The sequence below is a fragment of the Schistocerca piceifrons genome, chromosome 7 (genome assembly GCF_021461385.2).
Source record: "Schistocerca piceifrons isolate TAMUIC-IGC-003096 chromosome 7, iqSchPice1.1, whole genome shotgun sequence".
In the NCBI taxonomy this organism is placed as follows: domain Eukaryota; kingdom Metazoa; phylum Arthropoda; class Insecta; order Orthoptera; family Acrididae; genus Schistocerca; species Schistocerca piceifrons.
The window spans coordinates 167,676,891-167,702,099 of NC_060144.1; the positions used below are offsets into that span (position 1 = coordinate 167,676,891).

General features: G+C 42.2%; 1 protein-coding gene across 1 annotated transcript; it reads left to right on the plus strand.

Moving 5' to 3' along the window:
* The first annotated feature begins 23,785 nt into the window (after window positions 1-23,785).
* Window positions 23,786-24,262, plus strand: LOC124805527. Its single transcript, XM_047266095.1, has one exon. It carries the CDS (start codon window positions 23,786-23,788, stop codon window positions 24,260-24,262), a length of 477 nt encoding a protein of 158 aa, XP_047122051.1.
* The last annotated feature ends 947 nt before the right edge of the window (window positions 24,263-25,209 follow it).

The following is a 25,209-nucleotide window of genomic DNA, read 5'->3' on the forward strand; positions in this document are numbered from 1 at the left end:
CTAGAACTGTTCGAATCACCGTAATGACGTACAAATGGGGAGTGAGGGTGCAGGGGATAACCATAAGAGTGTTCGTGCTGACATATGAAATAGCACCGCACTCGAGGTGTATGTACAGTATGTTTAGCACGCTGACAGGTAGGTTGCTGACCCTCTACTGGCCTTTTTCTTACTAACAAGTGGCTTGCACTGGCACCGCGACAGAACCAGTTGTCATCAGAAAACACAATCGATCTCCACCCTGCACTCGAATGAGCTTTCTTGACAACACTGCAGTCTTAAATGGTTATGTTTTTGGGTCAGTGGAGTGCACGCTGCAGGGTGTCTGGCTCGGAGCTGCCATTGAAGTAACCGATTTGTAACAGTTGGTTGTGCCATTGGGGTGCCAAATGCTACTCAAATTGCTCCTGCAGATTCAGCACGATGCGCCAGAGCCATTCGCCGAACACTATAGTCATCCCTCTCGGTAGTGGTATGTGGTAGTCTCTAGCCCGTTGTTTTTGCTGTCGTACATTCTCGTGATCACCACTGCCAGCAACAAGGCATAGTCGTTACGTTTCTGCCAAGCTTCCCGCAATATCGCAGAACATCCAGCTTCTCGTAGCCCTATTAAACGAACTTGTTCAGACTCAGTAAGGTGTTGATAATTACATATGTGCTGCCTTAAATGTATAATTCACTAACATCACCTCACCATGTCCAGTCTCGAAGGTAACTAACGATCGCAACCATTACTGTGTCTGTCTTAAAGCAAAACCTGATTTACATCGGCATACTGGTACTACTATTGCTACCCTTACGCGACTGGCGTGTAGTCTGAACAGACGTCATCTTTCAGATGTATAAACACGCCTTCCAAGTTTCATTTATGTCGCACAACACCTGCGTTGTGTCACAATTTCTTCCCGCCAGTGTAATTACAGTCAAGACATTAAAATAATATGATTAAAAGACTATAATATTTCCTTTTGAAGATTTACTCCAAAACTAACATTACTCAGCCAAGACGATGACGACGACGACGATGAGGACTACGACGATGAGGACTACGACGACGACGATGTTGCATCGATCATGTGTCTAGATGTCAGTTCGCTGTATGGTCTGTCAGTGTAGACAGCAAGAATGGATGAGGGGAAGTACGACAACACAAGGAATTGGGTCACTATGACTGGGAATTGTGGGACTAAGCTGTGATGGAAAGTGTGGTGTACAGTGTAAACGGAGCCTTTAGCAGGCAGAAACATGGGCTGGTCACGAGACTGGGATAAGTGTGGTAGCCCTGATGAAAGAAAATGTATGGACTAAAGCTCAAAGGATCGAGAGATGTTACGGCGGATTTGTAGATCAGCCGAATGCTGCAGAGAGATAAATCACCGCTATAGGTGCTGCCCATGAGTCTTGATGAGAGCGTGACTCGGGTCGGGGTAGGGGTCTCTTACTTTGAGCGCTGTCGGCGGTGAGCGAATAGGTGCAAGCTTCATGTTGCTTTCTTGGGTGGTGATGATCCTAAAGTTCACGGGCGCACAGTGGCGGCTGAGACGAGGTAATGCTCATTTGTTTTCGGTTGTTGCTTTTCGGACGAAATGGGGAAAATTTTTCAATGATGAGTATCAGTTTTACGGATACTGGATAAGAATATTGCATAGATGGCATACGTTGTCCTTGAGCCTTCATTCGTATGATACGTACTTGCATTGAACCATATTCGCATGTGTGTCCTGTGGTCACTTATCGGCAGATTTCTTACCCCTGGCTGATGGCTTAACTTCCTCTTTCCTCGAGAACCCACCCTCTTAAGTGTAGTAATTTCTCCACGTTCATTCTCCCAAGAAATTCATGGAGCCATTTAAGGTTAATATTAGACCGACTACTGACAACTGATTGACCGCATGCAAACAAGAATGTTCCTCACGAAGTGTTACTTAGGTCCTATGTACAACTCGGTTGGCACTAGCTCAAACCGTAGCTGCAAAAGAAGTGAGTCGCCCGCTATTAGTTACTGATTAAACGCTATTTCACACAATGCCTAAGTCACCGGCAGCAGAACGCGAAAGATTCCGACAGTTTTTGAACCTAGCTATTAAGGAATCAATGTGTGGAAGAGATTAGCGTATTCGTAGATTTATGCAGACTATATAGCTTGTTGAATGAGATTTTCACTCTGAAGTGGAGTGTGCGTTGATATGAAACTTTCCTGGCAGATTAAAACTGTGTGCCGTACCGAGACTCGAAATCGAGACCTTTGCCTTTGGCGGGCAAGTGCTCTACCAACTGACCTACCCACCTACCCAAGCAAGACTCACGCCCCGCCCTCACAGCTTTACTTGTGCCAGTACCTCGTCTCCTGCCTTTGTTTTGGAGGTAGGAGACAAGGTACTGGCACAAGTAAAGCTGTGAGGGCGGGGCGTGAGTCTTGCTTGGGTAGGTGGGTAGGTCAGTTGGTAGAGCACTTGCCCGCCAAAGGCAAAGGTCTCGATTTCGAGTCTCGGTCCGGCACACAGTTTTAATCTGCCAGGAAAGTTTTATATAGCTTTGTAGTTTAACTATTTAATCACTGTTTGTGCTTATGTATATTACCTTTGAAGATACCATCAATCGTACAAAATGCTTTTAGGGCGGGTGAACACAGTTTTAATCTGCCAGGAAAGTTTCATATAGCTTTGTAGTTTAACTATTTAATCACTGTTTGTGCTTGTGTATATTACCTTTGAGGATACCATCAATCGTACAAAATGCTTTTAGGGCGGGTGAACCTAAAAGAAAAAACAAGAAGCTACTGACGTTCCAATGAGATACAGTAGTCTCTAAAGCTCTCTCTCAGATATATGTGACCACGTGACCACTACAATAAAAAGAAAGGAAGGACCCAGTCAGTATGGTAATTTAAATATATTAGTGGCTGCTTCCTAAAGTACAAACCCATAGAATATCTTGGTTGCTCAAATATCGTTGAAAATTATAAAATACAGGTAATTACACATACATATGTAGATTAAGATTAAATAACTGATTTTTGTGACTGGTTTTCACCATAATGACTATGAAATATTCAGGATAAACCAACCACTTTACGATACATTACAATTTTCGAACAAATATTTTAGTGACGAAACCTGTAATTCATAAAATTGTGCAGTGGAACTAACAAAACACTTTAATTCTGGGCAGACTACAAATGTGTCTGAAGACATTGTGCACCGTACGCTCCTCACGATGGGCCTCAACAGCCGACGAGCCATGTATGTGCCAGTATTAACATCACACGTCGCCAACTGCAACTGAGATGGGCACGTGACCATCGGCACTGAACTTTGGCACAGTGGCAGAGCATTCCGTGGTCTGAATAATCCCGACACCTTCTTCATAGTGCCGATGGGAGGGCGTGAATCTGTAGTCTTCCAGGGGAAGAGCCCCTTGATACCTTTACTGTGGGACGGAGACAAGCTGACGGTGGCTCCATTATGCCCTGGGGACCTTCACGTGGGATCCAGCTTCCAACAAGGTAATGCACCTTGTCACAAAGCCATGAGTGTGGTGTGCTTCGAGGAATGGTGTGGCGAGTTCCAGTTTATGTGCTGGCTCCCCAACTCACCAAATCTGAACCCTGTCCCACACGTCTGGGATGTGACTGAATTTGGCGTCAGAGCTCATCATCCCTCAACCCCCTCCACGGAATTTACGGGAATTAGGTGACTTACGTCTGCAGATGTGGTGCCAGCTCCATCCAGCTACCTACCAAGGCCTCATTGCTTCCACGTCACGATGCGTCGCCGCTACTATCCGGGCCAAAAGTGGTATACTGGGCATCAGGTAGGTGGTCACAATGTTCTGGCTGATCAGTGCATGACATGTGCACATCTCATTTAATTTCGTAACTGAATCAATGAAAGCCGGCTGTGAATGACCTATCGGGTTTTTGTTCGGCGCGTTTGCGATAGAGGTTCCTCTCAATTTTTTTCTGGTTGTTCATTTTATAACTTGTTAGGGTCATTTTTTTAAATTCATATATATGATTGTTTCGTAAATAGTGTCACATTTCGTCCGTTGATACCTCTGGCAATGAAGAAAAATTTTCAGACAATTTTATATCTTGTCCCCCCTCCCTGCTCCATGCATTGGTAACATTTAAGTCACCAGTTGCTAAAGTGCTGCAACAGTTCTTGAAATTGTCAGTACAATTCTTCTTTTCATTGTACTACAGTTGAACCATCCAATTACTAGTGAAACGCTTTTCTACGGGGTAAACTATTCAGGATCGGTTTTAAATTGTAAATACGTTTGTGACAATGTACAAAAAAAAAAAAAAAAGAAAAAAAGTCTATGCGTGACGGGAATCCCTAATACCCAGAGAGATAATAGCAACAAGATTAAACGAGTTTGTAGATTGTTACTGATCTGTTATTGATTGCTCGATGAAATTGCCCTAAACTGTTGTTGGCAGCAGAACAACTAAAGATGCAGACCGATGGTTGCCACTGTGTGCTGTGTAATTAGTTAAAACACACGGACACTTTTCCTATTGACTGGTGGTTCAGGTCGTACAATAAGCGAAAAATAGACACTCAGAATTACACACCAATGGCGGATCGGATAGATATGTTGCATCTCTGCCACAAAATTTGAAAAATGATATTCATAATACACTGGTAGTTAGCATAAAAATCTGAAATCGAACAGATCTTGATTGTGATTCAGCTTAATATACTGCAAATCCTGCAAAGCCACGAAGCAGGATGCTTAGGCGAAACACAAAGGGGAACAGCCAGGTGTGTCCTAACTGTCCTCGAAAAAACTGATGGCAGCGCCTCCGTTTATTTTTATAGTTAACACATATATTAGCACGTCGTCTCTTTGGTCACAATCTTCAAGTAAAATTTTACAGAAGAAATACTTTTTAGGAAGGGGTATTGCAAGTAGTCGTTGCAGTATATTTCGCATCATTATCCGTTAACAACCGTAAAGAATTTGATTTTCAACTACAGAATATCTGATACACAAATTATACGAGCCATGAATCCACTGTTGTCGCAAAGAAGTTACTGAGACATGGAAACAACTGAAAATTTATGGCTCCTAAGTTTATCTGTAAAACAAATCCGTCGTAAGTAAAGTGCAATGGTCCCTCTTCACAGACGTGACAAAACCCAGCTGCATGTCCAGCAGTGGCTGAGCAGTATTTGCAGTGCAATTTCATTTCCGGCCGAAGTATTCCAGTGTTATTAAAGCTGGTATATGAATGTTTCGTACCTCCCTACTTACGTAAAAATGAAAAGGAAACGTTCCTCGAAAGAACTGGTAGTTAATCACCTTTGAACTTTGCTTCGAAAATATGAAAAGCAGAAGCTCCTCGAAACGACTCATAATGAATGCCTTCTTCGGCTTTCAGCTACCGTCAAACATCATTCCAGAAACATCCAATACCATTCTATGGACTTACGTTGCACGAAACGCCCCACACTTTACGGCATAACGACCGACTGTTACTACCTCTGCTTCTCGTAAGTTCAAACATATTCGCGATTCTCTCTCTCCTGTGTGTAACTCAACAGGGTTGTGAGACAGTTAGGGCCTATGTGCCACGCAAAAACCGAGCAATATCACTTTTAATAGACCATGAACTCTGAGTCACTTAAGCAACGGACATTATTAGTGTGTCAGAATGGGAAAAAAGTTATAGCTGTGCTGCAGAATTAGGATGTTAATATCAGTATCCGTTGCAGTAGCCTGTTCGTCGAAACTCTTGCACGCAGTTACTTTCAAGTGTCTGGAGATATTATATTCAAATGAATAGAATTGCTTGCAGCAGTTCAGCACGTGGAATTCACGTTATAAATTGAAAAACGTATATAGAGACTTAAATAACTTAGTTTGATGGAGAAATGTTTCCATTGTTTTGGTACATACATTTTAAATGAGTTTCTACCACATACAAAAATTTAAGCTACCAGTTAAATCCAAAGAGAAACCTGCAATCTACACCTTCCTTCTTTGTTGTTGCTACTATCCACGATGGTAAAGTCTTTTCAGAAAATTTGAGAGCAGGAAGATTTACAATAAACTTTTTACTTATCTTTTCTCGCACATTAGGCTCCAGTTCTTCATCTCTAGGCGTCTGATTCTTCAGTCTGAAATTCTCGCATTTTGCATTATCATAATTCAATCGACCTAAATAATTTTGAAGAATGTTTTTGCAGAATTTATTGCCTCACATTTTACTATACCACACTGTCTTTTGAATTTTCACATTAAGAAAGCTGAAATTACAAAGTTCGTCCATAATACAAAAATGTGTCCGTTCACATCAGAGGCATACTTACTACTACTACTTAACTCTGTGGTAATAACAATATTCCAAGCGGTTTACTTTTTTTTTACAAATGAATTTCTATTAATTTAGATTTTTTTTTATGAATCCAGAAATAAACATAATAAGCACCACTAGATTGCGTAATTAGTATCAGAAATTTTAAATGTGCCAAATATATTATAATTTCAAGTGTTTCTAAGAAAACAATTTGAACTATACATTAAGAGCTAGTACATATCGTTTCTAACAACGAAAGTAAAATATTTCCTTTTCATAAATTTTAGCTTGATATATAATGTATTGTGTACAAAATTATATGAAACTTTTCACAAATGCAGCTGAGATAATATTGACCAAAATTCGAAAAATATTTCTCGTATCGACTACTACCGTTGATAAAAAATAATGCTAGAGAATGATGTCCCTTTACAAAACGAAAGAATTTATCTGTATTGCCTAATTTATTGTTACTAGTAACGGACGTATATGTTATTAATGTTACAGAGATTATTACACAAAAATGGATTTCTACGAATCTTTGACGCTGTAATTTGATCAGTGTAAATCTACATCTACATCTACTGCGTGATTACTCCGCTATTCACAATAAAATGCCTGACAGAGGGTTCAATAAACCACCTTCATGCTGTACTTCTACGTGATTACTCTGCTATTCACAATAAAGTGCTCGGCAGAGGGTTCAATAAATCACCTTCAAGCTGTCTCTCTACCGTTCCACTCTCGAAAGGCAAGCGGGATAAACGAGCACTTAAATTTTTCCTTGCGAGCCCTGATATCTCTTATTTTATCGTGATGATTATTTCTCCCTATGTAGGTGGGTGCCAATAGAATCGCAATCGGAGGAGAAAACTGGTGATTGAAATTTCATGAGAAGATCCCGTCGCAACGAAAAACGCCTTTGTTTTAATGATTTCCACTCCGATTCACGTATCATGTTTGTGACACTATTTCCCATATTTCGTGATAATACTAAACGACCTGCCATTCTTTGTATTTTTCGATGTCATCTGTCGGTCCCACCTGATGCGGATCCCACACCGCACAGCAGTATTCCAGAATAGGGCGGACAAGCGTAGTGTAAGCAGTCGCTTTGGCAGACCTGTTGCACCTTCTAAGTGTTCTGCCAATGAATCGCAGTCTTTGGTTTGCTGTACCCACAATATTATCTATGTGATCGTTCCAATTTAGGTTATATCTAATCAGTGCTGTAAGCTGTTTTCTGTTTAATAATACTACTACAGCCTAAGAAGTATTTTATGCACTGCATGTTATATTCAATAAGACGATTGTGATAAGTTTTGTTTTATCTCGCCATTGTAAATACAGGGTGACAATTATTGAATTCTATGAAATAAAATCGTCATAGCTTCTGAATGGTTTACATTAACACGCTCAAACTGCACGGTCGGCTGCGGGGTATGATGGGAATTAGTACTGGCTGTACTGTTTAGTTAAGCGACGAAGCACACTTTCATTTGGATGGGTTCATGAGTATGCGAAATTGGCGCATCTGGGGGACTGAGAATCCGCATTTCGCGATAGAGAAATCTCTCACGCTGGGCGTTGTGTGCAATGTCCTGTCACGGGATAATCGGGGAGATTCTCCTTGATGGCAAGGCGACTACCGAACGGTATGCGAAAGTTGTGGAAGATGATTTCATTCCCCATTATCCACAGCGACCCTGATTTCGACAAGACGAGGTTCATGCAAGACGGAGCTCGACCCCTCCGAAGGAGGAGAGTGTGTGATGTCTTGGAGGAGCACTTTGGTGATTGCGTTCTGGCTCGGAGTTGCCCAGGGTCACTGGCATGGACCTCAATAGGCCGCCATAGTTTCCTGATCTGAAGACATGCGACGCCTTTTTTGGGGGCTATGTTAAAGACAAGGGGTACAGCAATAATCCCAAAACGATTGCTGAGCTGAAAACAGTCGTTCAGGTACTCATCGACAGCATCGATATCCCGAAACTTCACCGGATCATGCAGAATTTCGCTATTCGTCTGCGCCACGTCATCGCCACTGGTAGCAGACATATCGAACATTTCATTTCCTAAATCCGAATATCTGTAATGACGTTTACATGTTGAATAAAGTGTTTGCACGCCGTTATTTGTAACCAATTTAAGTCTTTTTATATTATAGCTCAATAATTGTCACCCTATATGTATCAGATTTTTTTACTTATTCCATATCCAAAATGATGTTCAAATGTGTGTGCAGTCCATGACTGCAGCGCTTAAGATCGCTCGGCTAATCCCGCGTGGCGATTGTCTGCATATGATGCTGTCATTTACTGTCTTGTAAAGTCATCAGATGATCAAAACGACTTGCAAAATGATTTAGACAAGAAACCTGTATGGTGCGAAAAATGGCAGTTGACCCTGTATATGGAAAAGTGTGAAGTTATTCACATGAGTACTAAAAGAAATCAGCTAAATTTCGATTACACGATAAGTCACACAAATCTGAAGGCTGTAATTCCAAGTAAATACTTAGGGATTACGATTACAAATAACGTAAATTGGAACGATCACGTAGATAATATTGAGGGTAGAGCAAATCAAAGACTGCAGTTCATTGGCGGAACACTTAGAAGGTGCAACAGGTCTACTAAAGAGACTGCTTACACCACACTTGTCCGCCATATTCTGGAGTAATGCTGTGCGGTGTGGGATCCGCATCAGGCGGGACTGACGGGTGACTTTGAGAAAGTACAAAGAAGGGCAGCTCGTATTGTATTATGGAAAAATAGGGAAGATAGTGTCATAGACGTGATACGTGAATTGGAGTGGCAATCATTAAAACAAAGGCGCTTTTCGTTGCGACGCGGTCTTCTCATGAAATTTCAATCACCAGTTTTCTCCCCCGACAGCGAAAACATTCTGTTGGTACCCACCTACATAGGGAGAATTAATTGATCATCACGATAAAATGAGAGAGATGAGGGCTTGCACAGAAACATTTAAGTACTCGTTTTTCCCGTTCGAGAGTGGAACGGTAGAGAGACAGCTTGAAGGTGGTTCATTGAACCCTCTGCCAGGCACTTTATTGTGAATAGCAAAGTAATCACATAGCTGTAGATGCAGATAGGGTAGTTTCTTCGCCCGACGACTGGTACCTTGTTTTCCGTTGACATCCGTTCATCGACCGCACCATTTGCGATGGTGCCAAGAACACAATAGCTGTGCCAAAGAGGAGCAGATTCGAGGCCTCTTTTCGGATGAGAATAGATTGTGTCTAACTAATAAACTACGCTTTGAAGAATGTACGTTTCCACACGAAAGGAGATCATATTTGAGACTGATCTATTGTTAGAGCTGAATATAAATTTACTAACAGCCGTCTAATGTCTTCGTTGCTTAGTAGTGTCTTGATTTTCCACTGACTCCTTCACACAAAAAGCAGCGCGAGAGGCGAATGGAGGAGCGGCAGCACGTGGTACTGTTGCGCGTGATGGATGTGTGCGCTTTTGTCATGAGAGTACGTCAGCTGTAGGCAGGTAGCTTTAATAACAAGTGCGGGCGCCTCTGAATCGCAGTGGGCGGAGCTTCGCGCTAAAAGCCCTGTTGGCTGTCAGCTACCCCTCTATGGGAATACAACAGCTGCGGCCCGAACAGTGCCGACGGCACACAGGCTGGGTGTTCCGTGTACAAACACGCGCACACGAGTGGCGCGTACACGCCTGCCGAGTTCACAGGGCCGAAATGAGTAAATGTGGCGGCGGTTTGCTTTGTCTGGTGGTACAGGTGCTACACCGCTCCTGAACTACTGTGTCAGCGCATTAAAGTGCAGGCGCGGGCGATACTTGCCCGCTTTACAAGTCTGTCCGCCGAGCCCAGCGTACGCACTCGCGCACCGGTCGTCGCATGTTTGATGCATGTTGCCGAATGTCTGTCGCATTGATTGTTAGCTTCACGCTGTCGTACCTCTCGTGGCTCGTCAGTTATGTGCATCTGTGTATCAGGCACCTGTTTACGCACCTCGCATATGTAAGATATGGGTGGTCATTGTAACTGTATTACAATTAAGAATGCCATTATACTTACTTTAGGCTACTAAAATACAAGGTTATAGTTTATTTAATAAAGCTATCGCTAAACAGACAAATTAATATGACTCTGAAGGCCTAAACATTTCAAAAACCGTCAGCATATTTTAGTTCCTCTAGCGTGTACAGAAACTTTTACTGTTCTTCGTTTCTGTTCGCGATGTTTCCTGATGTCGATATGACTGGTTTGGTCACTCTACTTCTCTACACTGGATATGTCTATGTCTGCTTGATAGGAATTCTCAGTGTATTCTACATAATCTTAGGTCACTGATTACACACATGCTTACAGACATTGTCCATCAAGTCACAATCTATTTCAAAACCACTTACATCTATTTGGCATTTTTATGAACTGTTGCAATATAGCAGAATGTAGTATCCAAATTCGATTAGGCAGTAAATCAATAATCTCAACAAGGGTTGCTTAATAGCGTTTATAATATATTTTAATAAGTGTTTGTACAAGGGTCATGCAGTAATAATCCGTATTTATTTTAAATGAATCTATTATCAGAACGAAAATTATCACTTATCTATTTTTCAACTTAATCCCCTTGTTGTGTGCACCTACACCAGCGCTGGATGAGCTTATCAATTCTACGTGCAAAGTTTTCTTGGGGGTGTGTGTGTAATCACTTATGCACTGCTGCCTGGACTGCCTCATCATCAATGAACCTTGAGTCACTAAGAGCTTTTCTCAGTGGCTTAGAAGTGTGATAATATGAAGGTACCAGGTCCGTAGAGTACTGTGGTGGGGCAAACCGACGAACTTCATGTCTCCCTGCACACTTTTACCTTTCTTTCATTTCTGATGTTAAATGTTTTGGAACCCACTTCGCACACTCTTTCTTGAATATCAGTACGCAATGAACAATATGGGGAGTTGATCTGACATTAACACCCATCGTTGCTGCAATATAACTCACCTCAATACGCCTGTCTTTCTGCATCAGCTCAACAACTCTCGCAATGTTGTTCTCCGTGACAGCACAGATAGGGTGTCCTGGGCGTGACACTTTTTATACCACGTTTGAGCTTATCTGCCAATTCATATACTTGTACTTTATTCAAAGAAAGTAAACCATTGCACTGCAATCCGACAGTGACTTTCGATTGGTTTCGCCCTTCAGCTAACAGATATCTAATGAGACTCCGCTGCACCACGTCGGTAAGAAATCTGCAAGGCTGCTACCATCTTGTTTCACTGATTCCAAGATCCCTGTTGGCGAGGCAGGTGTGCTAGCCCCGTCTCGTGATAGTTCTAAGACACACCAAAAAATTAGACAGAAGCACAACCTTTGTCGAAGATTTGTATGTTTTATACGACTTTTCCTGTTATTTATTGAATGACCATTGTAATTAATTACTCCAAGGACTTCACAACAGCTTGTCAGGTTTACATTGTACCTGTACAGACGAATTTATTACATGGTGGAGAAGCTCACGCTGCTCTTCGTGTACATGATAGGATTTTAGGGAGGCGTACGAAATGCATCTTGACATTCACACAAAATGAACAGACCCATATAGTTCCATGAAATTATCATAGTCCAAATTGTTCAAAAATAAGCTGAGTTAAAACTGTGAGCAAAACAAACACCCGAAACTGTCCTCTAAGTATTTGTAGTCCAAAGTGGGTGAGAAAATAATTAGAGTCAAAAATTGTTTGAGTCGAAATTGTGAGGTTATAGAGCTGCGGGTATTAAGGAAGTAATTGCTGTTAACTCTAGTAAAATACTGTCGCAGAATGAATGCTCTTATATGCATAAATTAGCGGAAGGTTGTGCAAATACCATTGTGCACGCCCACGAATATCTCATTTTTCTCGCACGTTACAATTTATCACACCTTATATGTTCATGTCGCTTGTGAGCCGTTGCTTCTTTTACCACAAATATGGCTGCAGTTCCAGGATATTTATGCAAGCAACTATATTTAAATAATCTTTAAATGACTGAACTGATATTCACAAAAGAAGAATGCTTATTGTTTTTACCTATAACTGTAAATTTATAATATCATTTAAACAGTTCGGCTCTCCAACTTTCATTGGATGTATCGCAATGCGAGTGCACTCTAATTTTCGTAGTATTTTCAGCGGTCGAAATTACGGTTACTCTTTTTCTTTTTTGAGACGGCAAATGTCTGATTTTTCATAAATAGCTAAGGTGCACAATGTGGTGGGGCAGATCAGTCACTGTGTCTCTTACGGTGTGAGACGTCGGGCTGTTTCAGGCCGACTTCTCTCATTTTTATTCCTATTTACATAATAGTTTACAAACGTCTTGCCTATCATCTTTATTCTCTCCTTCGATTTACACCGTATTTCCAATCCGGGCTCTAATTGTTTTTGCACTTAACTATATGACTGGGTCAGGGGCAACAATGCACTATCATTACCACCAAGTTCTGATAGTGGGGAAGCCTGTCATTACTTCAGATTGCGGGACATTCTATACCTTGTTACTTTCGGCTCAGGGGAACCTCCAACTTCGAAGAAGAATCGGCATTTCCCACGGGACAGGTACGCTGACGGAAACTCAGAAACGGAGTGCACCGCGGTGGCAGTATTAAACACGAGTCGACCTTGCCAGCCCAATCCGAGGCTCAGGCAGGTAAATAGCGTTCCGTTGGACAAGAAGGCTGAGCGTCCAGTTCAGACAGTAAGTGATGGAAATTATGGTTGGTTGATTTTGGGGAGGGAACCAAACAGTGAGGTCATTGGTCTCACTGGAGCAGGGAAGGATAGGGAATGAAGTCGGCCGTGCCCCTTCAGGGAACCATCCCGGCATTTGCCTTAAGCTATTTAGGGAAATCACGGAAAACCTAAATAAAGATGACCGAACGTGAGATTGACCCGTCGTCCTCCCAACTGCGAGTCCAATGTGTTAACCACTGCCCCACCACGCTCGGCGATGGAAGGTTTAGGAATATGGAGAGGCGGAAAAGTCTTCAGTACCAACCAGCCGCAGGTGGACTGTGTGACCACTTGCAGAAACTGCCATTTCGTCCTTATACTGGACAGCATTCCAATTTCTGGTATATTGCCACAGCTGCGTCTGAGAAATTTTCCACATCAGTTTTCCATAACGTGAACAGCCCGAAATTACCTAAATTTACAAGAAATACCAGAATTCTTGCCTTGCCAGGAGAACGTGGTTTGGGGCCTTTATCGGTTGCGAAATTGTTGGTGAGAGACATCAGCATTGACTCCAGTCCCGTCATTGGAGGGACGGTTAGGCATTATCCATGATTGGCCGAACAAAGTAGTCAGTAGTCAGCGCTCGTTCTCGCAGCGTACGGTGACGTCACGCAGACTCATTGCAGAACACGACAAGCCCGCGCTGCAAAACGCGAGCGATCTACCACAGGAATTTTAGCTATTTGAGGAGGTAGCGTTTCGTTTCTACATTTCAGCTCCCTCTAATTTCTTACTGTAACATACGCTTCACCCTACTGTTTGCATACTTCTTTTCCAATCATGTTGGCCGAGCGGTCATAGGCGCTTCTGTCCGAAACCGTGCTGCTGCTACGGTCGCAGGTTCGAATCCTGTCTCGGACATGGATGTGTGTGATGTCCCTAGGTTAGTTAGGTTTAAGTACACTACTGGCCATTAAAATTGCTACACCACCAGGATGACGTTCTGCAGACGCGAAATTTAACCGACAAGAAGAAGATGCGGTGATATCCAAATGATTAGCTTTTCAGAGCATTCACACAAGGTTGGCACTGGTGGCGACACCTACAACGTGCTGACACGAGGAAAGTTTCGAGCCCATTTCTCATACACAAACATCAGTTGACCGGCGTTGCCTGGTGAAACGTTGTTGTGGTGCCTCGTATAAGGAGGAGAAATGAGTACCATCACATTTCCGACTTTGATAAAGGTCGGATTGTAGCCCATCGCGATTGCAGTTTATCGTATCGCGACATTGCTGCTCGCGTTGGTCGAGATCCAATGATTGTTAGCAGAATGTGGACTCGGTGGATTCAGGAGGGTAATACGGAACGCAGTGCTGGATACCAACGACCTCGTATCACTAGCAGTCGAGATGACAGGCATCTTATCCGCATGGCTGGAACGGATCGTGCAGCCACGTCTCGATCCCTGAGTCAACAGACAGGGACTTTTCAAGACAACAACCATCTGCACGAACAGTTCGACGACGTTTGCAGCAGCATGGACTATCTGCTCGGAGACCATGGCTGCGATAACCCTTGACGCTGCATCACAGACAGGAGCGCCTGCGATGGTGTACTCGACGACGAACCTAGGTGCACGAATGCCACAACGTCATTTTTTCGGATGAATCCAGGTTCTGTTTACAGCATCATGATGGTTGCATCCGTGTTTGACGACATCGCGGTGAACACACATTGGAAGCGTGTATTCGTCATCACCATACTGGCGTATCACCCAGCGTGATGTGTATGGGGTGCCATTGGTTACACGTCTCGGTCACCACTTGTTCGCACTGACGGCACTTTGAACAGTGGACGTTACATTTCAGATGTGTTACGACCCGTGGCTTTACCCTTCATTCGATCCCTGCGAAACCCTACATTTCAGCAGGGAAAAGCACGACCGCGTGTTGCAGGTCCTATACGGGACTTTCTGGATACAGAAAATGTTCGACTGCTGCCCTGGCCAGCACATTCTCCAGATCTCTACCCAATTGAAAATGTTTGGTCAATGGTGGCCGAGCAACTGTCTTGTCACAATACGCCAGTCACTACTCTTGATGAACTGTGGTATGGCAGCTGTACGTGTACACGCCATCCAAGCTCTGTATGACTCAATGCCCTGACGTATCAAGGGCGTTATTACGGCCAGAGGTGGTTGTTCTGGGTACTGATTTCTCAGAATCTATGCCCCCAAATTGCGTGAAAATGTAATCACATGTCAGTTCTAGTATAATATATTTGTCCAACGAATACCCGTTTATCATCTGTATTTCTTCTTTGTGTAGCAATTTTAATGGCCTGTAGTGTAGTTCTAAGTCGAGGGGACTGATGACACCAGATGTTAAATCCGTGCTCGGAGCCATTTGATTTCCAATCACATTAAAATCGAGGAAAACTTTAACTTAGCACCACTCCTGTATCGCCTTTCTAATGATGAGTAATTTCGTTGACATCATACTGATACGATTATTTCCTTAAACTTACTATCCTGGTAATGTTGTATACTCAGTTCACGTTCTTGCCTCTTGTTTTGGATGTTTTGAACGAAACAATGGTTGAATTAATTAGCTAGCTCTTATAATAACTGGATATTGATTCAGCTAGTATTGTCCAGCAATAAGCTGGTGGTGATCCTAGTCCGTATTTCTGAATAATTTGCTCATCGATTTGTGCTATAAACTTATTGCGACGGTATTATTGGCAACTGAATTTAATGGCTTAACCGCGGAGGCTCATAGCAAGTTTCTGGTTGTATTTCCGAATACGCCCAGCTTCTAGTAACGGTAATTTCCCATCCAACACCCTATAATTTTCTAAATTTATTTCATTTATACTATAATCATTTAATAATACAAAATAATGCTATAAAGTCACTACGTTGCCTAAAGTTACGGAAAAGTCTGCAATTCTGAGACTGGAACGTTATCTACGTTACATAACCTTTAATAGGACTCGCTGTTCCGGTCCGTCCACAAAACTATGGATATTCTAAATTTATGATTTTTCGTATCTCTTTGGACTTCTATAACTTTTTCGTCTCTCTATAACGTATTAACCAGTAGTTCTGTCATATACTGCATACGGACGTTTTTTTATCCTTTGATAAACTTTCGTAGGTATATTACACTACTATCTAATTATATAGTGTCGTGTTCTCAAGATTTTTCGTCTCTCTTTGGGCTTCTATAACTTATTAACCAATAGTTCTGTCACATACTGCATACGGACATTCTTTTTCCCTTAAGAACCTTTCGTAGATACATTACATTACAACCAAATTATATGGTCTCGTACATTAATGTAGCCAACTACTCCATTGTGTTTTGATTGGTTGATTGGTTTAACCAAAAAGAAAAAAAAAACAATGGTCCTAGCCCAGTTTCCCACACCGAAACTGATATATTGTGCAGTATCATGAATTCTCGTTCCAGAAAATCCCATCAGCACCCACAAAAAACAGTATGATCCGTTTACTAAATATTTGGTAGCTACAACTTCTTCGGGAATCAACGACCCGAACATTTTATATCTTTTGATCTCCGGCGCTTCGTACAGGAAAATTAAATGTGGTGCTGTTTCATCCTCTGTACTGCAGAGTCTGCACGTAGGTGCATCTTTCGCTATACCCATCGCGCGCAGGTCTTACCTGAAGTTTCCAAGCCCAGTCATTAGAACTATAATGAGTTTATTCTGCCTCTTGTTCAAACCAAGGACTGCAAAAATTCTCTTAAACATTTTTTCGACATCATTAGCTGGTCATGTTGTTGTGTTCCTGTCCAAAATTCTACGAGTTACTGCCTAAATCAGCTACGTACTTTAGATTTAACTATCCCCGTCGTGAAGTCTAAGGCACGTTGCGGTCCAACAGATGGAGTCATCGCGCCTACCCCGGCCAACCCACCAGCTTGTTCGTTATAACTAAGACCTGAGTGGCCAGAGACTCAAAGCAACTTCGCCCTCTTGCTCTCCCCTAACCTCAAAATGGTCTCTTGGCATTCTGCAACGATCTTTGACCGCAGTGCAGGGGCTCATAGAGATTTAGATCTGCTTGGCTGTCCGAATGAATGTAGACGCTACGATCCTTGTAACATAAATGTACATTCTCCTTCGCGCGTAATCTGTTAGCGATAATCTCAGCCTCTTTTGAGCCTTGCGCTACACTCACGTGTCAGACGTTCGCGAGCATTGCCGAGTCCCTCCTCCCCCGCTCCCCTCCCCTTCCCGCCCACCGGGACATCGTCGCCCAAGCGTATTCGCGCGTAGACCAGAGGGATGTTCACAGAAAACTAACAAAACGCAATGATGTTGCAGTAAAATGAATGGAGAAATTTATTTACGTGACACTGAACTTGGCTCCACTCTACAGGTGACATTATGAGATAATTTTACCGAAAGTTAGGCAAATCGAATACTATGAATACTGTTATTCAAGGATGTTGCCTGTGGTCTCGGATTTTTCGACGTATTCGTTATTTGTTCCCACAGAAAAGTAAACAGAGTTGGCAAAACATCAGACGTGGGAAGGCAACATTTGCCTTGGTTTTATTTGAGAGGATATCAGGCGTTTGATATACTTTACTCTAAACGCCACAGAAGCTGATTTTATTGTCGGAACCTGTTATGCATTTCTCTGCTTGGAAAACAATACTGCCACTGGCGTTAGAAATAGATGGCCGTTGCTGCGCAGCGCAGGTATAATGAAACAGTAGATCTACACCTTTGTGATAGATTTATTCAAATACACATTAACAGAGTGTAAGTTTCGTCTAGTTTTACGGTTCATCTTAACACTTACATCGAGGGCGCGGTGTATTACTGAGTGTAATGTGCGAGTCTGCTGAGCCACCTGAAGCGGTTTGTTACAGCAGTGCCCCAGTTATCTAGTTGTTTGCCTATTTATTACGAGGGAAGTATGAATATTAAAGGTTGATTACTCACGACTTTTACCAATTTTCATCGTCATTTGCACTCACGTAAGTTCTAACCAATTCAAGAGTTGTCACATTGAAACGGTACTGTTGCGCATAAAATTCATTTTAAAGGTATAAGCAGCCAAATCAAATCGAGCCAGATTAGAATCCTTTCCTCATGCGAACTCATTCATGTTCAGATACCCTGGTGTGAAGACACATTAATTAACGATCATCATTTAGATAATATTGCGCCCTTGGGCACTCATTTTCTCAAACAGAATAATCTAAGTCTTGTTAAACATTTCCTCTTTTATTTGGGCTACGATTGGTCCAGTAGCCGGTTAGAAACTACTTGATGCTAGAACTGTGACAGCTAGACACTATGACGTCTCTACGAGCTTAGTGCTGATTTCAATAAATAGTTGTTTTTTACAATTAGCAGTCTCATTGAAGCTTAAATTTACTTGCTACGAGCACCATTACTATTTGCTCCAGACAGTACTGGTATGAGATAAAAGACGCTTTTGATGCTAACTACCAGGTTCACCTTGCTCATGACTGACTCAAATTGCTTTTGACTCTTTGATCGGTCGTCAAACACGTTTTACAGGCGCGAAAAGAGATTTAGTACTATTATGCTCGGCATGTAATGTGGGCCATAAAACCGTTAAGTGCCGAATTATCTGAATGCTCATTTGTCAGTTTACACCCTATATATATATATTGAGTACGTGCCTCATCCCGTCATCACTGCTTCGTGTAAAAAAGGTTTTATGGTAATTTCCGTTCCTCTACACGACATGGACCATTAGTTCTTACATGTTCTGTGTGAGTATGTTCTGTGCATCGTATGATTCAACATATGTCATCAGGACATATAATTAGACAGCTGAAGACATGTAACGACATATATATCTACAGGTGTCACTCCGCTTCTTGCATGATTACTTCCCGAGAGCGTATCCTTCGTTATTGAAAGCATGTCGTTTTGAGCAATTCAGTCACTAACGACATTACAACTATTAGAGAAGGCTAATGTTCTATTCTAAAACAATGTTTAGTGTCCGATTTACGATTGAGGCCATTAAAGATGGAGCGTAAGCCAAGATCACGGGAATCATTTGCGTTTAGCGTCTTGAGAAAATTTAAATCAGAAACCCGTCCTCCCTAACTCAAGTGCATGGGCACACCACTGCGCAACCTCTTTCCGTTGCTCATACCTCTGTACATTACAATCCTGGATGATTCAAAAGACAGTCGAGGGCAGTTTTGGACCATCTATACTAAACAGAAATTAATATTAATGCATTGTCTACTGAAATTCTTGCTAATTTTTAAATGAACTGATACTTAAACTTATTTTTAAACACGGTCTTTGTTCCGTCAGTGCACAAATACGTTTTGGGTATATAAAGGAATAGATGTGAAGAAGTTCCCATCTCTTCAAGGCAGCCTCCTGTCCTTAATTCTTATGAATTGTTACTACCAAAGTGCATCTTCGACCGGCGTAAAGTGATGGCAATCACTGGTAAGTCGAGGGGTGAGTAGTCTGGCTAATTTCATTCAGGGCATCAAATTATGTCACTTCTACCATTCGTGGATTTACCTAGACAGCACCACAATACCGCGATGACACAACAGCGCGAAAGACGCTTGAGGTTTCTTGACTAACTGAAACGTCCAAACATTGTTAGTTAATACTTTGACAAGACGATCTTTTTTCTGCAACATGGATTGATTGAATGTAGCCCTATCGTCTACCAGGATTAAAGGTGCAGTATAAAACTATCGCCGGACTTCAGTTCGACCGATCTGGGGTTGACCATTACTAAATGCTTAGCTGTAGCTTTCTGTTACTCGGTACTTGCAGTTATGTGTTCACAGGAGAAGGGAAGGTGTGCTGGTATGCACACTGGGGACAAGTGTAAGTGAATTGATAAGGTACTTAAACTAAATTGCTAAACTCTGCCCGAATAGGCCATGAAGGCCCAACGGCACCGACCGACCGCCGCGTCATCCTCAGACCACAGGCGTCACCTGATGCGGATCTGGAGGGACCTGTGGTCAGCACACCGCTCTCTCGGTCGTTTCGTCAGTTTACGAGACCGGAGCCGCTACTTCTCAATCAAGTAGCTCCTCAGTTTGCCTCACAAGGACTGAGTGCCCCCTACTTGCCAACAGCACTCGATGGCCCATCCAAGTGCTAGCCCACCCCGACAGTGGTTAACTTCGGTGATCTGACGGGAACCGTGTTCCCACAGCGGCAAGACCGTTGGCCAGCTGAACTAACATTTAAAGGACATTTATTCACCAAGTGGAGCGTGCTTCTGAGCTTCGTTAGACATATTGTTGTTATTGTCTTCAGTCCTCAGACTAGTTTGATGCAGCTCTCCATGCTAGTCTATCCTGTGCAAGTTTCTTCATCTCCCAGTACTTACGGTAACCTACATCCTTCTCAGTCTGCTTAGTGTATTCATCTCTTGGCCTCCCTCTACGATTTTTACCCTCCACGCTGCCCTCCAATGCTAAATTTGTGATCCCTCCTTGCCTCAGAAAATGTCCTACCAACCGGTCCCTCCTTCTTGTCAAATTGTGCCACAAACTCCTCTTCTCCCCAATGCTGTTCAATACCTCCTCATTAGTTATGTGATCTACCCATCTAATTTTCAGCATTCTTCTGCACCACCACATTTCGAAAGCTTCTATTCTCTTCTTTTCCAAACTATTTATCGTCCATGTTTCACTTCCATACATGGCTACACTCCGTACAAACACTTTCAGAAACGACTTCCTGACACATAAATCTATACTCGATGTTAACAAATTTCTCTTCTTCAGAAACGCTTTCCTTGCCATTGTCAGTCTACATTTTATATCCTCTCTACTTCGACCATCATCAGTTATTTTGCTCCCCAAATAGCAAAACTCCTTTACTACTTTAAGTGTGTCATTTCTTAATCTAATTCCCTCAGCATCACCCGACTTAATTCGACTACATTCCATTATCCTCGTTTTGCTTTTGTTGATGTTCATCTTATATCCTCCTTTCAAGACACTGTCCATTCCGTTCAACTGCTCTTCCAAGTCCTTTGCTGTCTCTGACAGAATTACAATGTCGTCGGCGAACCTCAACGTTTTTATTTCTCCTCCATGGACTTTAATACCTACTCCGAATTTTTCTTTTGTTTCCTTTACTGCTTGCTCAATATACAGATTGAATAACATCGGGGACAGGCTACAACACTGTCTCACTCCCTTCCCAACCGCTGCTTCCCTTTCATGCCCTCGACTCTTATAAATGCCATCTGGTTTCTGTACAAATTGTAAATAGCCTTTCGCTCAATGTATTTTACCCCTGCCACCTTTAGAATTTGAAAGAGAGTATTCCAGTCAACATTGTCAAAAGCTTTCTCTAAGTCTACAAATGCTACAAACGTAGGTTTGCCTTTCCTTAGTCTTTCTTCTAAGATAAATCGTAAGGTCAGTATTGCCTCACGTGTTCCAATATTTCTACGGAATCCAAACGGATCTTCCCTGAGGTCGCCTTCTGGCAGTTTTTCCAATTGTCTGTAAAGAATTCGCGTTAATATTTTGCAGCTGTGACTTATTAAACTGATAGTTCGGTAATTTTCACATCTTTTAACAGCTGCTTTCTTTGGGATTGTAATTATTATATTGTTTTTGAAGTCTGAGGGTATTTCGCCTGTCTCATACATCTTGCTCACCGGATGGTAGAGTTTTATCAGGACTGGCTCTCCCAACGCCGTCAGTAGTTCCAGTGGAATGTTGTTTTCGTCGTTAGACATGTAACACATAAAAAATCATAACACTGCGGTTCCACACACGCAAACTGTATTAATCATTATTAACTGGCGATTAGGCTGGATCAGGGACGCAACAGGGAGGCACACAAGCGCACATGCAAAGATTGTCAACATATTATAGCTAAAATTTGAGTCTTCAAAGTTGACTTCTGACTCACAGCGGAAAGAAACACGAAACTCAATCGTAAATGTGGCATCGTTCGAAGATCACGGTTCCATACTACAGTCGGCAACGCACATCAGTACAACAGACGTTAGCGATGTGTCACTTCAGTCCACAAAAGCGAATGGCAGGCGCTGAAGAAAACGCGCCCTCTTCCTCAGCCCAGCAGCGCCCTCCTAGAGAGGTCAGTGCAGAGCCGATCAAGAAAGCCCCTGTTCGTGATCTCATGTGAAGCCGTCAACATCACTGAATGGTATTAAAGTATTATTCAGGTCTCAGGTGGAAATTATGACAACGCCCAGTCAACCACATAAACGAACAGCGATTAGCATTCACCCGTTCGGGTTGGTTCGGGATCAGCTGATATAGCCACGTCATCTTTAGTCTGCGGGAATACTTTCGTTGGTCCCGGCGATAACGCCATAAAAACAGTGTTTCTGAAATTCGGTTTTAACTAATCGCGAGTTCTTTTAAATCCCGTTTTTAAGGAATAAGTGTGTTACAACTCGCAAGAGCAGCTGCGCTTATTGTTTTTCGACATTAAATAGTAATGTTAGGCTTTGATCACTTGCGTTCTTAAAATCGATGTCCGCGTTAGCGTTAGGATATTGCTCTCGTATCGATAGTTGTGAAGTTATCGAGATTGGTGAATGTTAAACTGATCGTTTGAAAACACAATTCTTCCGCACTACGGCGTTCCAGCTGTCGTATCTGACACTATAACGTGAAAGCACTAAGTGTATCCTGTAGTTCTGTAGTCGACTTACAATAGTGTTTTTGTTCGTGTAATATGGCCAGCAAACGAAGAAAACTGACGATACAGCAGTAGCTAACAATCATTCGGGATTTTGAAGAGATTCGAAATACCTGTATCTGTATGCGACGTTGCAAAGAAGTACTGTTTGGCGTCATCATCTTTGAGTAGAGTAATAAATAATGAGGCTTTATTAAATGTAGAAGCAGACGGTTCATGTTCATCAAAAAGGAAGAATATTCGTGAGTCGTCTTTCAAAGCCGTAGAAACTGCTCTTTTAGACTGGTTTCAGCGAATAAGAGCCGCAAATATTCCCATAAGTGGCAATGTATTGCATGAGAAGGCGCGAGAAATTGTAATGAGGATGGGATACTTCAGTGCATCTAACGGCTGGCTAGATCGTTTTAATAAACGTCACAATCTCTCAACCCAAAATTTAAGTGGAGAAAGTGCGTCTGTGGACAATGAAATTGTGGAACATTGGAAAAGTTATACTTTGCCACGTATGATTCAAGGGTATGACTAAAAAAATATTTTTAATGCAGGTGAGACTGGTGTATTTTATAACCTCCTTCCATCTAAAAGACTTTCAATTAAGGATGAAAAATGTCATGGGGAACCAAAAAGCAAAGAGTGAATGACAGCATTATTGTGCGTGAACAATGACGGAAGTGAAAAATTGCCACATTTAATTATTCGTAAATTTAAAACTCCGAGGTGTTCTAAGAACATAATGACACTTTCGTGCAAATATGAGTTTAACAAAAATGCCTGGATGACGACAGATATTTTTATAAGATTTCTGAGGTGCTTGGACTCAAAGATGGGTGCAGCAGGAAGAAACATTGTACTTATCCTAGATGCCCTGCCCATGCCAAAGATACCTCATTTTTAAGAAATATAAATGTTATGTACCTTGCTGCTAACTGCACAGGTCACTTGCAACCACTGGACGTAGGCATAATCCATTCAGTTAAAGCTAAATATAGAATGGCTCTAGTGCAGAAATAAATTTCATTCCTGCAGAGGAAGCAAGCTATGAAATTGAATATTTTACAGGCCATGCATATGTTTGTTGCCGCCTGGAATGCATTCACACAACAAACTGTCATACACTGCTTTGAAAATGCTGGCTGTGGTGCTACATCGTTTGTGGAGGACGATATCCCTGAAGAAGATTGGAATGTTATAGATGTTCCTGAGACTTTGACACTGCAAGATTTTATTTCGTCTGATAATAATGTCCTTACTTCTACAACCACTATGGACATGAGTGAGCTGTTTGCTGCTGATATTGGTGAAAAAACTGAAATTGATGGTGACAGTGGTGGTGACGAGGATGATGATGTTGAAGAAGTGGATTCACCAAGTTTTTCTGGAGCTGTGGAAGGACTTGAGACTGTTAGAAGGTATATCTCATCCTTCGTTGTGGATGAGTCAGTTCTTAACATTATTAACCAGCTGGAACGGCAACTTCTAAAAGTACGCTGTGCTGGAAGGAAGCAGCAGGCTGCTCTTCTACATGATTTTCAGAAATAAAGACAATAGAGCAGTTTTATCCATTACTGTGATATCTAATTCATTGAGTGCCATTTGGTAAATAAAATTTTCTCCTTTTAAATCAAGATACCAGTTGATGACCTCTGATGTGACGTAACATACAAATATCTTGAAATTAAAAAAAAGGATTATAAATGTATCGAGTAGTTTTAAATTTGCCAAGAAACATTTTCATGTTCATTGTATTTTTGAATGCAGCACAAGGTGATTTGTGATCATGGAGTATTTATATGGCCTAAATAGCCTAGGTTCCAATTTTGATTCTGGAACACTTTTGACCTGAGCCCTTATTTAAGGAAAACTTTTAAGGAACAAATTTTTTGGTCCCCTGAGACTGGTTAAAAAGGGGCTTTACTGTAGATGCGACGGGGATTCCCCTTGCAGACACATCACGTACAACACGCACGAATTCAGAAATCAACTAATGATTCGTTCACAAATCAACTTATAATGTGTTCAGTATTTTTCAAAAACCAACAAGGATCCATTGATCAATCGATAGACCAACGTGCGCTGGATGCCATGCCCTTTGTGAAACAAGGATTTTTTCTTGAAGAATATGAATTTGGCACCCCAGAAATTGCCGTGCGAGGCAGATAACCCGGTTTGCACCCTCCCTAGATCCAGTGCACTCTAGGACAAGGGCAGTTCCGCCCGGGGAGGGAACAGCTGACGGCTGACGGCTACTGACAGCTATTGCCTCTTTGTGGGGCGCTGGCTAGAAGGGTCCTAGTTCGGCCATAGGCAGTCCCGTACAATGACAGACGTTGATGACTGCACCAGCTGACGTCTGTAGAGGGACGAGGATTCTTTGGGTCACACGGCGGTAACCCACTCAACAGCAGGCGCCGTTCCGATGCTTTTCGCCAGCTGGGCGGCTAGTACTTACACGCAACGGGAGCAGACGCGTCGACATGCAATTGTCT

Excerpts from the sequence above, each read along its gene's own strand:
- LOC124805527 (XM_047266095.1), top strand. The coding sequence starts at position 23,786 with ATGCATATGTTTGTTGCCGCCTGGAATGCATTCACACAACAAACTGTC.